Source organism: Arachis hypogaea, chromosome 5, assembly GCF_003086295.3.
Source record: "Arachis hypogaea cultivar Tifrunner chromosome 5, arahy.Tifrunner.gnm2.J5K5, whole genome shotgun sequence".
NCBI lineage: Eukaryota > Viridiplantae > Streptophyta > Magnoliopsida > Fabales > Fabaceae > Arachis > Arachis hypogaea.
Window position 1 is genome coordinate 66,022,156 of NC_092040.1, and position 16,494 is coordinate 66,038,649.

The 16,494-nt window shown below is 35.6% G+C and overlaps 1 protein-coding gene across 1 annotated transcript; it reads left to right on the plus strand.

The window, feature by feature from the left end:
- The first annotated feature begins 10,681 nt into the window (after positions 1-10,681).
- Positions 10,682-15,545, plus strand: LOC112801641 (uncharacterized). Its single transcript, XM_025844504.3, has 11 exons — positions 10,682-11,153; positions 11,333-11,480; positions 11,635-11,706; positions 12,296-12,367; positions 12,611-12,682; positions 12,774-12,917; positions 12,999-13,079; positions 13,180-13,251; positions 13,547-13,618; positions 14,240-14,311; positions 15,102-15,545. Exons 1-11 carry the CDS (start codon positions 11,060-11,062, stop codon positions 15,190-15,192), a joined length of 990 nt encoding a protein of 329 aa, XP_025700289.1. The 5' UTR covers positions 10,682-11,059; the 3' UTR covers positions 15,193-15,545.
- Positions 15,546-16,494: the final 949 nt, after the last annotated feature.

Consider the following 16,494-nt stretch of genomic DNA (forward strand, 5'->3'; position numbering starts at 1 on the left):
AGAAGAAAGAAGAAGAAAGAAGGGAAGAGGAGAGAGGGGGTAGATGGTGGTGGCGTCTGGGTGGTCGGCGGCGTCCGGGTGGTGTCGGTGGTGGCTGGGTGGTGGTGGAGTGTAGAGGAAGGAGAGAGGGGGAAGAGGGTGGGGGGTGGGCGCGCGACTGATAGGGTTTGCGTGGCTGGGGGGGTTATATTATGAAACCCACGCGGCCACGTGGGGCACGCGGTCGCGTGGTAGGGGTGAGAAATGGGTGGGCGCGATCGCGTGGAATGCGCGATCGCATGGGAGGGGTAGGAGAAGGGTGGACGCGATCGCGTAGGTCGCGCGATCGCGTCACTGGAATTTGTGCTAGATGCACGATTCCAGCATCATCTCAGCGCAACTCTCTGTCTCCTTCTAGGGTGTTGTATAGTCCATGCGTCGCTCACGCGGTCGCGTGAAATTGGTTATGTACATGTGACGCGATCGCGTCAGGCACGCGATCGCGTGGGTCTTTTGCGCGAAAAGCACAAGGGCAGCATGAGTTCAGCCCAACTTTCTGGATGTTGGGGTTATACGCCGATCTCCAGGGCACGCGACCGCGTGAGTGACGCGGACGCGTGGGGGGTGTTGTATCGCAATTAACGCGATCGCATGATTGATGCGGTCGCATCGCACGCTTTTTTTTTTGCAGATATGTAATTATGCAGTATGTAGAATGCAAAATGACATGAATGTTATGAGTAATTCCATGTTCAATGAAAAATAAAATAAAACTTGAAAACAACTAAAACTAAATAAAAAATGAGAAAGGAACGATCATACCATGGTGGTTGTCTCCCACCTAGCACTTTTGGTTAAAGTCCTTAAGTTGGACGTTGGTTGAGCTTCCTGTTATGGCGGCTTGTGTTTAAATTCATCCAGAAATCTCCACCAATGCTTGGAATGCCAATAGCCTCCGGGGTCCCAAACTAGGCATGTGAAGCTTCGGAGCAGCTTCAAACAGATTTTCAGGCTCCCGGGGTAATGAATATCAGAATATTTTCCAGGATCCCAAACTTTGGTTCCAAATCCGCTTTCGTTTTGATCTATACTTATCCATTTGGGCGGTTTGGAAATTAGATTCTAACCACGGTGACCAAACGTTCTCCGTGATCCACTCAATTGAGCATGATACCAATCCTTGCACTTCGAGTTAAAGCGTGGAACTTTATTGAACCTTGTGCACCGACTCTGAGTATGAGCCATTTCCCTTTTACTCTTGAAGCCGCAGAGAGTTCTAAGCTGGCCATCTGTTTCAAGCAAACCATATTCAAGTGGAATATTGAAGATAAAAGACAAGGATTTTACCCACTTGTAGTTTGTGGTGGGCGGTAACGGCCTTAGGATAGGTGTTTCCAGTGGTTTTGTAAGTTCTACTCCCTTATAGGCTTCTGTGAATTCTTCCACTTCAACCATCTCTTGATCAGAGCCATCAATTTCTCCCTCATCATCGCTCAAGTCATATATTGGAGGTTGAGAAAGATCTACCTTAGCATCATCTTCATATTCACTCGGGAAAGATTCTTCTGTCTCAAAGAAATCACTTGTGGATGCAAGTTCACCGCTAAGAGAACAGAACTCGTGATCATCATCATCAAGGAAACCTGTGTCCTGGGTTATTCCGTTCAGTTCTTCATAAGATATTTGCATTGGAGGCGGTGCAAAATCCTCCTCAGCGTCAATTGTAACATCCTTGACGGAGTTCTCCACAACAATCGACTCTTCTTCTTCTGCAACGACAGCTTTCTCTGCTTGTTCTAGTACGAAGTTATGCTCTATGTTGTTCACTGGAGCTTCCAGCATCTCCTTTGTACTGCGTTTTTCATTGGGTTCTCTACATAAAGCCATGGGGGTCTGTTGAGGGGCTGAGTGTCTGGAAGATAATTATTTTAACATCTCCACCATTGCTTGCTCCAGTTGATGAAGGAGTGTGGTACATTGTTTCATTGATTCTTCGAGGCTGACCCGTGATTCTGACTTTGATGGATATGGGTTATGTGTATGGGGGAGTGGTGGTTCTTGGGAGTAATTGGATTGGTATTGGGGAAGATAAGGATCGTATGGTGGCGAATGACGAAAAGAAGCTTGTGAGTGTGGTGGTTCGAGGTCATGTTGAGAGGATGGTTTATAGGCACGGGGTGGGGCTTGTAGGTAGTTACAAGGTTGTCCACCATATCTTTCAGCTGGGTATGCATTGTAGAATGGTCGTTGTCCATGATATCTTGGAGGGTGTTGTTGCCTAAAGGGTTCATTAGATCCTCTTGACTCCATCCATCCTTGATTGGTCTGACCTTAATGCATATTCCTGCTGTGGTTTCTATTTCCTTCAACAAAGTTAGAACTAAACTCAAAGCGAGAGGGGTGAGAATTCATAATAGCTATCAGAAATAAGGGGGAAAAAGAGAAAACAAATAAACAAGTAAAAGAAAAAAATATATATATATTTGAAAAATATTTACAATTACCAATAATAAGGCACACGTTTGCAAGTCCCCGGCAACGACGCCATTTTGACGTTAGGATTTTTGCTAGTAAAGAATTATTAAAAATATTCGCGTTGTAGATACAGCTTCTAAACTAACAGAAATCCCTTAGTGCAAATGTTTTGGTTGTCACAAGTAACAAACCCCTTTAAAAATTGTTAACCGAGTATTTAAACCTCGGGTTGTCTTCTCAAGGAATTGTAGGGAGGTATGTTCTTATTATTGGTTATGAAAAAGTGTGTTTGGGGTTTTGGATTAAGGTAAAAGGTTAGTTGGGCAATGGGCACAGGTATATTTTCAAAGCAATAAAAGTAAATGAATGACTGTAAAATAAACTCTTGGCAAGGTGTAAGAACTGGAAGTCCTATCCTTATCAATTGTGATGAGAATTGGATTTTTAATCCCACTTTGTTAACCTCTAACTATGAAGGTAAGTTAAGTGGATGAATTAATTCCAATTTTCAATCAACAACGAGTTTGATAACTCAAGGGTCACCAATAAATCAACAAAAGCCAAAAGGAAGAATATCTAAATTAAATTAAAAGCATTCATGTAAATAAAGCAATTAAACTACGTCTAAACATAAATTCAAGTCATAACATGGAAAGGCTCATAAGCCAATTGGGCAACATATCTAATACAAGCAAGCACTGAAGTATCTGAAAATAAGAGATAAATATAAAGTAAAAGGAATATTAAACCTATGATCGAGAGTCACTCCTAAAACTAAGAGAAGTCCTAAATCCTAATCCTAAGAGGGAGAGGAGAGAACCTCTCTCCAAACTAAATCTAAATCACGGAAAGTAACAGAAAAAATTATGAGTCCCCTTCGATGGATGCATTCCTCCACTTCATAACCTCTAGTCTCTGACTTCTGGACTTGGATTTGGGCCAAAAAGGCTTTAGAATCCGCTATGAGCGTTTTCTGCAATTTCTGGTGCGTGGCCTCTGTCACGCGTCCGTGTGGGTCACGCGGTCGCGTCATTCGGAGTTCTCCTTGTCACGCGGTCGCGTAGTTCACGCGTCCGCGTCGTATGCGATTTGCTCAAGTCGTGCGGTCGCGTCAGTCATGCGGCCGCGTCATTGCCTCTTCGCTTCTGGCATGCGATCGCGTCGTCCATGCGATCGCGTGGATGCCAGTTCCTTCAGAAACTCCATTTTGCGCTTTCCTTCCATTTTTGCATGTTTCCTTTTCCATTCTTTAAGTCATTCCTGCCTTAGAAGATCTGAAACTACTCAACACACTAATCACGGCATCGAATGGAATTAAAGGTGATTAAAATAATTAATTTAAAAGCATAGGAAACATGTTTTTCACACACATCACATAATAAGGAAGGAGAAGTAAAACCATACAATTAATATGAACAAGTGGGTGAAAGATTGAATAAATCACTCAGATTAAGCATAAAATATATCATAAAATATGGGTTTATCATTAATCATGAGATATTACTTTATCATGTGATAAATTATTGGAGAATTATGAATGAGATTATCCAAATTTCATCACACATGACTCACATTTTTCACTCCACCCTCTCCTCACATAACCAAATTCTCTCTCTCTCTCTCTCTCTCTCTCTCTCTCTCTCTCTCATGATTAAAATTTTACCTTAGCTTGGTGATCAAACAAAGTAATTAGTGGGTAACCATGAGTAAAATAAAGTAAAAACCATTAAATTCAACCTTATCTCTCCATTATTCCAACGTGTAAACCTCTCCTTCCTCTATAAATATTTTACTTTCACCTTTCATCTTTCACGATACTCTTAATCACTAAGTGAGATTAGGAAAAATAACTAGAGAGAAAGAGAAAGTGAGGCAGAGACTTAGAGAGAAGAAAAAGAGAGAAACTAACTTCACCGTCATACAATTCCCTCTTCCATAATCAAGAACATTCAACCCTTTGAGAAAACCAACTAAGATAACCTCTCTAATTCTTTTGCTAAATCTCCTTCAAGAATCCCTAAGGTGAGTAAGGAGTTCACCCTCTTCTTTTCTTATTAATACATTCGGCAATCATACTCTCTTATGGAGAGTTAATGTTCTTCATTCCTTGTATAGCAAGCTAACCCTATGAGCATCCAAAAGAGTAGAGAGAACATCAAAATTCAAAGCACAAAAGATAAGAAATCCTCCTCCATTTTTTTACTATACATTCGGCCATATGGCCCGCTAGGATCAAGAAGATGCACTCTCATTATTTGACCATATTTCACTCATATATGATCTAGGATTACTCAAGACTCAAACTCAAGGAAGTGAGAATCCACTCCCTTCCTTTCACCATGGGTTCAGCCATAAGGCTTTATAATTAAATAACATATTGCTTTTTTTAGAAAGTTCTTGGAGCCTAGAGCAACCGTAAAAGTGATTTGAGGATCTTGACTAAAGAGGTAAGAGTTAGGACTAGCTAGAAAGCTTACTATGTGCATAAAGTGCCTTCGTTGATGCTTAATGACAATTTGTGATGATGAATAAACTCTAGATATTTTGATGCATGAATACTTATATTTAGAAAACTTGATAGAAATTGTATGGTAATGCGGAGTAGCCGAATGGCCTAAGGCTCTTTGGGCAAAATTGTAACTCGTAAAAGATAATAAACAAGTAAAAAGCCTTATAAAATAATGTTTACAAATTTGAAAGAATAAGAGATTAAGACACTAGGATGAAAGTCCTAAAGAAGTCTAAAAGAGACATAATCATAAAATTTTGCTCAATGAAAAATATATGATGCACTAATTTTGGCCTAGATGTAACTAGAAGTTAAAGTGGGTTAGGAAATACAATTAATAAAATATGAGAGTTAAATAAAGATATAGAAGGTCTAGGACAATAAGGATAATTGTAAAAATATTCGGGCATAATTGACATGAGGGGTAAAGTCTACGGGTACTAAGTAATTATGGAAAAATCCAGTTATAAATAATATAAAAAGTATAGTCTAAGGGTAAAAAATATAGATATAGCAAACACATAAGATAAGGATAAGAAATTAGAGATAAAATGGTAAATTAGACTAGGAAGAATAAAATTATCATTAGTAAAATGTCTCAGAATGAAATAGTAAGCTAAGGTGTACTTGAGACGTTTTGGTAAAAGATAAGGTAAAAAACTAGTAGTTAATGAGTTACAGGTAAAATGGTCATTTAAGAATAAGTATAAGACTAATGTGGTAAAAATAAAAAAAGGGTAGAAAGGTTACATTAGAAGTTGCTAAGGGCAAAACTATAAATAAGAAAAAGAATGTCTTAAAAAACTTTAATAATAAAGGAGGAAAAGTGTAAAAGGTTTTATGAATAAAGATTAAGGGCAAAAAGATCCTTTAGAGAGAAGGGGACATTTTAGTAATTTAAATGACTAAAGACAAAAGGATCTTTTAGATGTACCAAAATATACTAAGATAATTGAAAAAGTCCCAAGTGTTTTAAGAAAGACCGCCTGACAAGCAGAGGAATTATCCCGCTTGACTAATGTCGAAAGAGGTAAGGATGCCTACAATAGAATCTACCTCTCACTGTGAGCCTTTAGTGGTATCAAGCCTTACATCAATTGCCCAGCACCAGGATTGACATCGTTACAACCATGAGGTACATAGGATGACCAACATAGTTAAGAGATCATATTCGGGTGTTACTCTGAGTAACATCAGGTTGCGGATAGTCAACCAACGCATGAGCTCATGGTTTGCATAGGGCTAGACATGTGTCATGCCTATTTGCTGCATTTCTTTATGATTTGTGATTGCATGTGTAATTGTATTTCCTATTATTCTTTTACTATTTTGATAAGAGCGTGTAATATCGCTCGAGGTAACTTGGTAGCGTAGTAACAAATTCCTTAGGTTAAGTACCCAAAACCCCCGATTTTCCTCTTCACATCTTACTGGGAACTTTAGCTTCTCAATCTCCCTTCTTTACCTCATTCTACAAATGGGCTCGGGAGTAGTGTTCTTTGAGTACCCTGCACTATATCACTAGGACGATCCCATATGGGGTAGCACTTTCATATGGGGAGAGCCACATGCGTACATGTACATCGTTCCTGATAAAACTTTCTCACATCCTTTATTTAGTCCTGAGTTTGACCCTGACTTGTCTTTCGATTTATTATTATCTGAACTGTATCTCAGAGGCACCCACCACTCTTTTTCACCACAACCACTATACTAGATGGACTCGGAGTTGGAGTCTTTTATCATTTTTTTTTGCCAGAGTATCCACACTAGTTTGACCCAGCACCTGGGTTAGTGATACTAGTGGAGTCTATTCTTGATTACCAATTCCTGGACCCGGTGGTCAAGTAATTTGGTCTCCTGGGAGAGGTTGGCCACAGTCATTCCCAATGGCTTTATATCGACTTCATCCGAGGAGGATCTATCGGAGGATGTCGAGGCCAGTGAAAATCACATAGTTATTGACCTAGTCTTCAGTTTGTCAGAGAGAGAAAAGATGAGAGATGGAGAGCCAGACAGTAGTCCAATGACCACGTATGATGGACTCGATATGCAACAGTTTCACAGATGTTTGTAGGAAGTAGTTTTTCGTAGCTAGTAGTATACCCTCATTGTAGATAATTTTTTTGCAAGGGAGATGATTTTACTTTGGTAGGCAAGTTCTAGAGTAGGGACTTATACGTGAGCCGAAGCTTGAGTGTCAGTTATGTATATATCTACTTATTATTCTATGGGTACTATGTATATAAGTGAAGTCGAATGTATTGACCAATCTTATGTATGAAACTACGCCCTAGTGGCCATCCACGTATAGTATATGCCTTTCTGCTATAGTTTATTGTTATATTAAGTGCTTGTATTTTTCATTGCTTTTGAACTTTGTTGTGAAAATATTCATATAATCTTAACTAACCTATGATCCAAACAATGCTACAAGCTCATAATTATCATATAATATACAATATATAAGGTCTAGAGTCCTATAGGTTAGCTGAATAGTAATACTTGATGATTGATGTTGGTCATGACATGCTAAAAGTTAGGTCATTACGTGCATTATATGATCGACTCTTAGTTTTAAAGTCCCTCCAGCATCAAGTTCCCCTCATCCAAACACTGTCTATAATGTCATACTAGAGGGAAAACAACCTTTAACTACCTCTTTACATGCAAAAATTATGAGATAAAAAATTTGGAGTAGAAATCCTCTTAATGGGGTTATGGATGAAAAAGACAAAAATTGTTCTAATTTCAACGTTGAAAGGAAAAGAAAATTCACCTCAAGACACAGGAGTCAGAATAAATAAAGAACCTTCAGCCAGTAGTTTTAATTTGCTAAAATACATGGTAAGCTAGAAATTACTTCATCTTCGACACAAGAAGGAGCCTCTCCAGATAAAGCAGTAGCAATTTCCAAGAAGATACTTTAATATTTACTCTCATATTCAGTAATAAATTCCCACCAAGCTTAGATTTAAGGATTAATTTTTTTTTCATCATTATCTATTTCTAGCTTTGTTAGAGCATCAGAAGACTTGTGTTATTTTCTTTCTTTGTCCTATTTGAATAACTATATTCTTTTTATTTAAATAAATACAAATTTATCTTTAAAAAAATTATTTGATAAAATAATGCAGTTGTAATTCAATTTGTGAAAAAATCCATCATTAATAACTCTAGTTGCAACTCTTTTAAATTTATTTGATGCTTTGTTTTATAAAAATCTAATAAGTTTAATAGTAATTTTTTAAAAAACTTATTTAATATTTAAAAAAATATAAATTTATTGTAAAATTTCATAAATCTAATTATCTTATTAATCTTAAAATCATTTATATTTATTCTAGATTACATTATACATAAAAAATCATCATGATGGTAAAATTGTATATTATGATAATCAACTATCAATGCAAATAAAAGATTTTAAATAAAAAATTTGTTTTCTATCTCAATAAAATTAAAGAAAAAAAAAGAACTCTTTTTGTTATTGAAACCATGATTATAAATTCCCACAAATAAACAACCAGAGTCTTCAATAAATATGAATATATGGATTTAATTAGTGAAAATAGTTTGTAGAATAGTTTTGATAAGAAAAAGAAAAATTTTACCAACATAAAAGTAAGCTTAAGGAAATATAAGAGCCAAACAACATGGAGATTCAAATATCGACAAAGGATGCAATAAGACACCTACCTTCCCTCTTTGTTTATATCAAAAATAAGGTCTATCTACTAATGCAAATTTTCTAAGACATAGTTAGATTCAAGATCTTACCTATGCTTATTGATGAACTCTCTAGCATTACTTTTTATTCGGAGAGATAATATAACATCTCCAACCTTAAAAATAGACAATAATTGTTAAACACAGTAACTTTACTAAAATTTTGGCTTTCTAAATTATAGACACGGATAGGATAATTAGGTAAATATTGAAACTAGAATAACCTTCTCTCCCAAGTCAAGATTGAATTGATTCTCGTGGAAAGGAGAGTTGGGTGTTTAGGCGAGGTCGCCAGAAAAGAGGCAGTGGTCAGCGAAAAGGAAGAAAGTGGCAGCGATGGTGAGTGGGGCAACAGAATCGCAATTGAGGAGGTAGTTGTCGAGAAGTGAAACGGGATAAGAAATGGAGAGGGTAGAAAAGAAAAAAAGGAGAAAGAAGAATAGGGTAGTGCGGTGGATAAAGAACATAGCTGAAAAGGTGAAGAAAGAAGTTAAATGCTGTTTTGTCCCTTAACACACGTGACAATTAATAACCACGTGTGCGAATTAATGTGCCAATTCAATATTTTTTGTTAGTGAGTCACGCCAAAAATTAATTTGAGAATTGTTTTGGCCAATAAAGAAAAAAACTACAGAACTTGATATATGTATTAATTTTTTTTGAGAATTAAAATATCTACTTTTAAAATTTTCGAAAAGTGATTTTAATAATTACTCTAAATTTATTATAATATTTTGTTCATTTATTGTATTGTTTGTGTATAAAAAATAGTACGTATACATGAATAAGTTACAATCGTTATGCATTTATAAATGTGTTATTTAAATTATTTTTAATATATATTATATATTATAATAATTTTAAAAATTTAATAACCTACACAATTTATTGTTTTTAATTTTTTGGTTAGTATTTTTAGTAATCACTATATTTTTAAATCATATTGACTAACTACTAGCTAAATTAATAAATTTTAATAATTTTTTAATATTTTTTATACATATATTTTTTATAAATAATAAATTTAATTCATAGTAAAATTGATTATTTATTTATGAAAAATACTAAAAAGCCATCAAAATTTATTATTTTTATCTATTACTTAATTATTAATTTAATTTTTTTAATATAATTATTTTAATCTAGTAATTTAATAATATATTTTATCTCATCTTCTTAAATATTAATAATTAAGTGATAATAAAAAATAATAAAATTTGATAATTTTTTAATTTTTTTTAATTTCTTTAGACCGTCGCTGTATTGTTTATTTGTATTAGGGGTGTACATGACCCGATCCGACCCGAAGACCCGGCTCGACCCCAAACACTTTAGGAACTAATTTAGTGTGATTTCATCGGGTCTAGGATCGGGTAAGGGTATCAAAGATAGACCGGTCATTATTTCGGGTCGAGTTCGGGCCATAGCTCGGGTCACCCGAACTCGGCCCAATGGCCCGGTCATCATACACAATTAATATTTTATGTTGGATGATGACTATTTTTATGTGGAATTTAAATATTGTAAACCTATATATTTTATGTTATTAGTCATTTATAAGATTATAAGTTAATATTTTATGTTTAAAATGCATAAGACTTTATACTAATGCATAATATTGTGTTATTTGTATTGATTTAAATATTTGGTGTTAGACAATATTAGTATTGATTATGGTTATACTTTAATTTTAGAGAAGAGTTGGTTCTTGTTATATTTTTTTAAATGAATTTTACTATGTGAATTGTGAAATAAAGGTTGGAAATTAGGTGATTTTTATATGCTAAAGACCCAGTTTTTATCCGATTTTTATCCGGTTTTCATTCGGTCCGAATGTGCATAGATTTCATCGGGTCTAAAATCGAGTTAGGGTCTAAACATTAGGTCCGATCTATATTTTGGGTCGAATCTGGGTTAAGCCAAATCCGGTGTGGCCCTGTACACCCCTAATTCGTATTGCTATTTTAACTGCCCAATAAACCGGACCTTAAGTCATAGTCAATCACAATTCATGCACAAATCTGGCCAGAACCCAATATCACAAACAGGGTAGCAAAAACGTTTCCTTCTCGTAAATAATAAAGAAATACTAAATGGTACAGAAATTCAGTGCCGACGAGTGCCTAAAGATTTTCACTTCCCAGTTTCCAGTTCCATGCCGCGTTCACTGAGTTCTAACTTCATATCATATCCTTTCACACTCAAAATCGAAAAATCCCAAGTTTCTGCGCAAAATCTGTCACCTTGAAATCAAGATACAGAAACGTCTCAATTATTATCGACATCAGGATCAATAACAAGAACAATAAGAAACAAACACTTGATCAGATCTAGAGCAAAAAGGATCTCTTCAAAGCGCCCATCGAAATGGCGCTAATATCCTTCACTCTACTCTCCCTGATTCTCGTTTCCTCACTATCAATTCCAAACCTTGCTCACTGCAAGACCCTCAAACGTGACGGTAACGTTTATGTGATTTACTCTCTTCTTAAAAACACCACTCGACCCATGTGGTTTTCTCTTACCCTTTCTCTGATTCCGTTGGTGAGGTTGCGCTTTGGGTCGGAATCGGTGATGGGCATGTTTTGTTTTTCATAAAGATATTTATTTTTCTTATTTTTTGGGTTCTATTTTTGGCAGTTAAAGCTTTGAATGAGATCAAGGCTTCGCTTGGTTGGAGAGTGGTGTATGCGTGGGTTGGAGATGACCCCTGCGGTGATGGAGATCTACCTGCATGGTCTGGTGTCACCTGTTCCACTGTCGGTGATTATCGTGTTGTCACCGAGCTGTGAGTATAAAGTTTCTTCTCTATCATTCATGTTCAGTTTATTAAAAGATTGAATTGTGTTATGCTATGTGAAAGAAAAAGGGAAGAACGTGTTTTTTACTTTTGCCATTGATGGAGTAATCGGAATTATTCGGCTATTTTTCTTTATTTTCAGTGAGGTGTATGCTGTGTCTATTGTGGGACCTTTTCCTACTGCTGTGACAAGCTTGTTGGATCTTACACGGCTGTAAGCATATTATTACTTGAATTATTTTGGATCTTCCATTTATATGTATAGTTATGTTGGACTTGGATGCTCATGAAATGAAGGCCAATTTGGAGAGTTGTATGTGTATGCTGTTCAAGTAGTTTTGCTGAAATCAAAGGTAGTTGTCTTGTGGAGTTTACATGGATTTAGGTGAACTGGAAATCCTGAAGAGTGAACCCTATTGGAGACAGAACTTGTAAACACATTGAGTTAACTTTAGAGTATGATAACCTTGGCTGAATCTAAGGATGGTAATTGGTTGGCTGATGAAACCTTGGTACTGGAAGGTTGGATTCCTAGTTTGCAATAACATATTGAATTAGATGTTGCTATTATAGACCTTGGATAGTTTAGCCTATGTCTTGGTGTTTAATTGAAGTCGAAGGTTTTTTGTTTACTCTGGTAACTTTTAATGTGCATATATAAGTGTGCTCAATATAACCTAGAGAGAGATGTAGACGTACATTGGTGAAAGATTTATAATTTTAACTAGACTGGAATGATGTTTAGCAATGTATTTATAGTGGTAAAAACTGTTATGTGATTGAATATTGTATTCTCATTGCAGGGATCTCCATAATAACAAGTTGACCGGGCCTATTCCTCCTCAAATTGGACGTTTGAAGCGTCTTAAGATACTGTATAATTAATTATTCCTCACCACTTTCTGGTTCCACAATTCATTTTGTTTTCTGAATACTTCAATTTTGATATGATGCATTATAGTGACATACTTATTTTTCTGTAATCTATAATCTGCGTTAATAACTTCTGTTGATTTATGATTATTATGCTTTTTCCGTTGCTTTCTATACTCTCAATTGTTAACGCCTGATAGTTTTATTTCTATTATGTTGTGGTTCATGTCATTACTTCCTTACAGAAATTTGAGGTGGAACAAATTGCAAGATGCAATTCCTCCAGAAATCGGTGAGCTTAAAAGTTTAACTCATCTGTGAGTAATTCTTACTCCACTGTGCTCGATAGTCTTATCTTGCCCCATTTTCTTATTTAACTTGCAATTGAGATATGATAACATTATGCAGATACCTAAGCTTCAATAACTTCAAGGGAGAAATCCCTAAGGAGCTTGCAAATCTTCCTAACCTTCGGTACCTCTACCTTCATGAAAACCGTTTAACTGGAAGAATACCACCAGAATTGGGCACACTACAAAACCTTCGGCACTTGTAATGTTCGAATCTTACGGGGATCTGCTTGTGCACAGTAAACTATTTATATCTGATAGTAATGGTTTCTCGTGTTTCTAGGGATGCTGGTAACAATCATTTGGTTGGTACCATAAGGGAACTCATTCGTATTGAAGGTTGCTTCCCAGCACTTCGCAACCTGTAAGTTTTTGCAGGCTATTTATTTTCTCTTAGATGTAACCTTTGGATCCTAAATGGATTGCATTTGCTTGTGAATATTAACAAGTTTTGTTATACCCAGATATCTAAACAATAACTATTTTACGGGAGGAATACCTGCACAACTTGCTAACTTGACTAGTCTTGAAATCTTGTGAGTATTACATTTTCTTCTATCTCTCTATATCTCATCTTCCCTCTGTATGTGTGTGTGGTTAGTGCAAGGCTATCAAACTCAAGAGGTCAGCTAAACTCATGAGGTTTAGCTAAACTTAAATCATAACACTCAACTCTTATGCTTGCAACTCGCAACCTGATTTTGGAACTTAAACTTGGACACTCATAAGAGTTTTATTCCCGGGTGTGTCATGATAGCATGTGACAAAATTGCTAAACAATTCCGTTGTCGTTGTTGTTACAAAAAAGTGGTGCCTGTTTGTTGGTGGCAGGTACTTGTCTTACAACAAGATGTCAGGAGTTATACCGTCTAGCATTGCTCATATTCCTAAATTGACATACTTGTAAGTTTGTTTTCCAACCTAATTCTTTGATAGTTTCTGGTCCAGTAAAATACATTTTTAGATATATGTAAACTAGGAATTGATTGGAAAATGCATTCAGGGCATTTGCATCAAGTAGAGACTCTAGATTTTTTTTTTTATCATAAAAGAATAAATTTTTATGTTTTGTTGCAATATAACGTTTCGTTTAATTTAGTTTACATTTGTTTCTCATGCTTGCAATATTATTAAGCTTATAGAGGAGGCCATGTAGAAAAAGTGATGCTAGTGTCAATCAGCCCTTTATGTTTTCCATTTTCACTTTGTCCATTACGTTGAAAAATCAATTGTACTTGGACATAAATGTGTCTAAATACATTTATTTTTCTACTATATAAAAAAAGTAAAAATGGCAATTAGTTTGAAACGAAGATAGTATTGATTCTCTACTTACAATACTATAATATAGTTTGATCATATTTATGTCTCGTGTAAAAATGGAGATGGGAATTTTCTCTGATTTTCTTTGGACACTGCTATTTAGGGTATCAAATATGTAGATACTTGCAATATATATGTTTGGCATTTTTTTTCTTTTACTTTGTAATTTCAATATGTATATGTTTTCCATCTTTGTTTCAGGTACTTGGATCATAACCAGTTTTCAGGGAGAATCCCGGAACCCTTTTACAAGCATCCATTCTTGAAAGAAATGTAAGTTTCCAACATATTTAATTAACAATGTGTTTGTTTCAGTTTATTTTACCAGAAAATTTCTTTATTTACTGGGAAAAGAAATTTCTTTAGCTAAGTTGGATAAATTTTAGAGAGAACCAGGCATTTTCAATTATCATATAAAAAAAGGTGAATACCCATCCCGGCCCCTAGTAATTTTTTCGAAAGACTATGAAACCCCTAAGAAAAAAAAAAAAAAATACCCATTTCGGCCTCTGACAATTAACTCCATGAGACTGATTAGTCCCTCTATTAATGATCTCTCTCCAGAACATGTTTATGTGACTCGCTAATCACTAATATATCCTTGATTTAATTTTTATAAGTAAAAACAATTTAAAAATCACTAATATTTGTTAGTTTTACACAGTAAATTTAGTCCATTTATTTAAAAAATGTAAAAAAAAAAAAAACTAACAATTACCCCCTAAAAGACAAGACTCCCAACAAAAAAGAATTTGTAAATCTTAGTTGATTCTTAACAGATAAATCAACAGTTTAACATGTTATGTAGATTTATTCTATTAATACACAGAGAAAATATTGACAGAAGCGCTAATCAGTCTCACAGAAATAAAGTTCAAAGGCCGGAAAGGGTATTTCTTTCGTTGTGGGCCTCATGTTTCGAAGTAATTATCAGGGACAGTTTAGAATTTTTTCTCTATAAAAAATTATAAAGAAATCCGTGAAATCACTTTTTAAAAACAAAAAGGCACCCTCGCTAACACAGTCATTCTCATTGAACTGATAACATTGTGTTGTGAAACAGGTACATTGAAGGAAATGCATTCCGACCTGGTGTCAACCCCATTGGTTTTCATAAAGTGCTCGAAGTTTCTGATGCAGACTTCCTTGTTTAGTTATATAAAACCAAATCAAAATTATTTTAATTTTCCAGGAAGTGTGAATGTATAATTATTAAAATAAAAAATAGTTCCTCTAATAGTCCCAAGTGAAATATAGCCTAATAGGTAATCCAAATTTTTGTCTAAAGCTTATTATCGACCAACGTTTCACATCTCCTTTTTTGTTCCTTTTGTAGTTTTGTACTATAGAACGGCTCTGAAGTCACGAGATACGGAAGCATTATTCTTACGGTTCACAACTCATCTGCCAGAGAAGTCTTGGTAGTTGGTTCTGATAAACATACAAGAAACTGAGTTTTTCCATATATATATATATATATACTTTACATTTGTTGTTGAGAGTTTAATACTTAACTCGTTCAATGTTACAAGAAATGCCTATTATGATTTGTTCTAAGGGTCACTTAAAATGTTGATTTGGGCCCGAATTTGAGGTCCAGATCCCTTTGTATGACAGCGTCCGACTTGTTGATATCGAGGTGCCATTTGTCCGAGTTTCTCGTGAGAAGGTTTAGGCAGGTTTTTGGTAGATTAAAACGTAAATAATACCTGAGGGGTGTCAGTCTATTTATAGTAAATTTGATAATTTTGTTGCGGTAGTTTCATCTTTATTGATGGATAAACGTTCTCTTTTTATCTTGAGAGTTTGTTGAGGTCTATCTTTTAGGGAAGATAGAGATAGTGGAGAGATTCGTGGAGGCAATTATTTGCTCGGGCAAGCAGAGCTAGATTCCTTTCACGGTGTTGGACCTCTTTAAAGAAGTCGGGTATGGGTCAGAGGCCTCTTCTGTGGGTCAGACCTTTTCTCCTTATTGGGTCTGTCTTTATTTGTTGGATCAGGGTATGAATAGTACCCCTGCTTGAGTTCGAACTTTATGTTAGGTCAGGTTCGAGCATTTAGTGGCTTCAGCTTTTATGTTGGGTATGCCGACCTCAAGAGGTCGGACACTCGACGTATTTTTGAATTTTTGAACGTTATCCCCTTTAAATGAGGGACTAACTTGGCGCCGCAGTTTTCTTGGGATGCGCGCATGTCTTTAAGGGGGGGGGGGGCTGATAGGACTTTTTTGCCCCTTCTCTCATAAAAATGCTTCACCTCTTCTTCTTTATTTCCACACTTCTGAAACTCTTTTGCTACTTTTCTCTTCGCTTTCTTCTTTCGCAGAGAACTTTTTCTTCCTTGTTACTGTAAATATTTTCTCCTTTTTTTAGTAGTTCACTTTGTGATTCCCTTTCTAAGACGTTTTTCGTTTTGGCTTGCGTTTAACGAAGAGGATCATCCGTGAATTGCCGCTT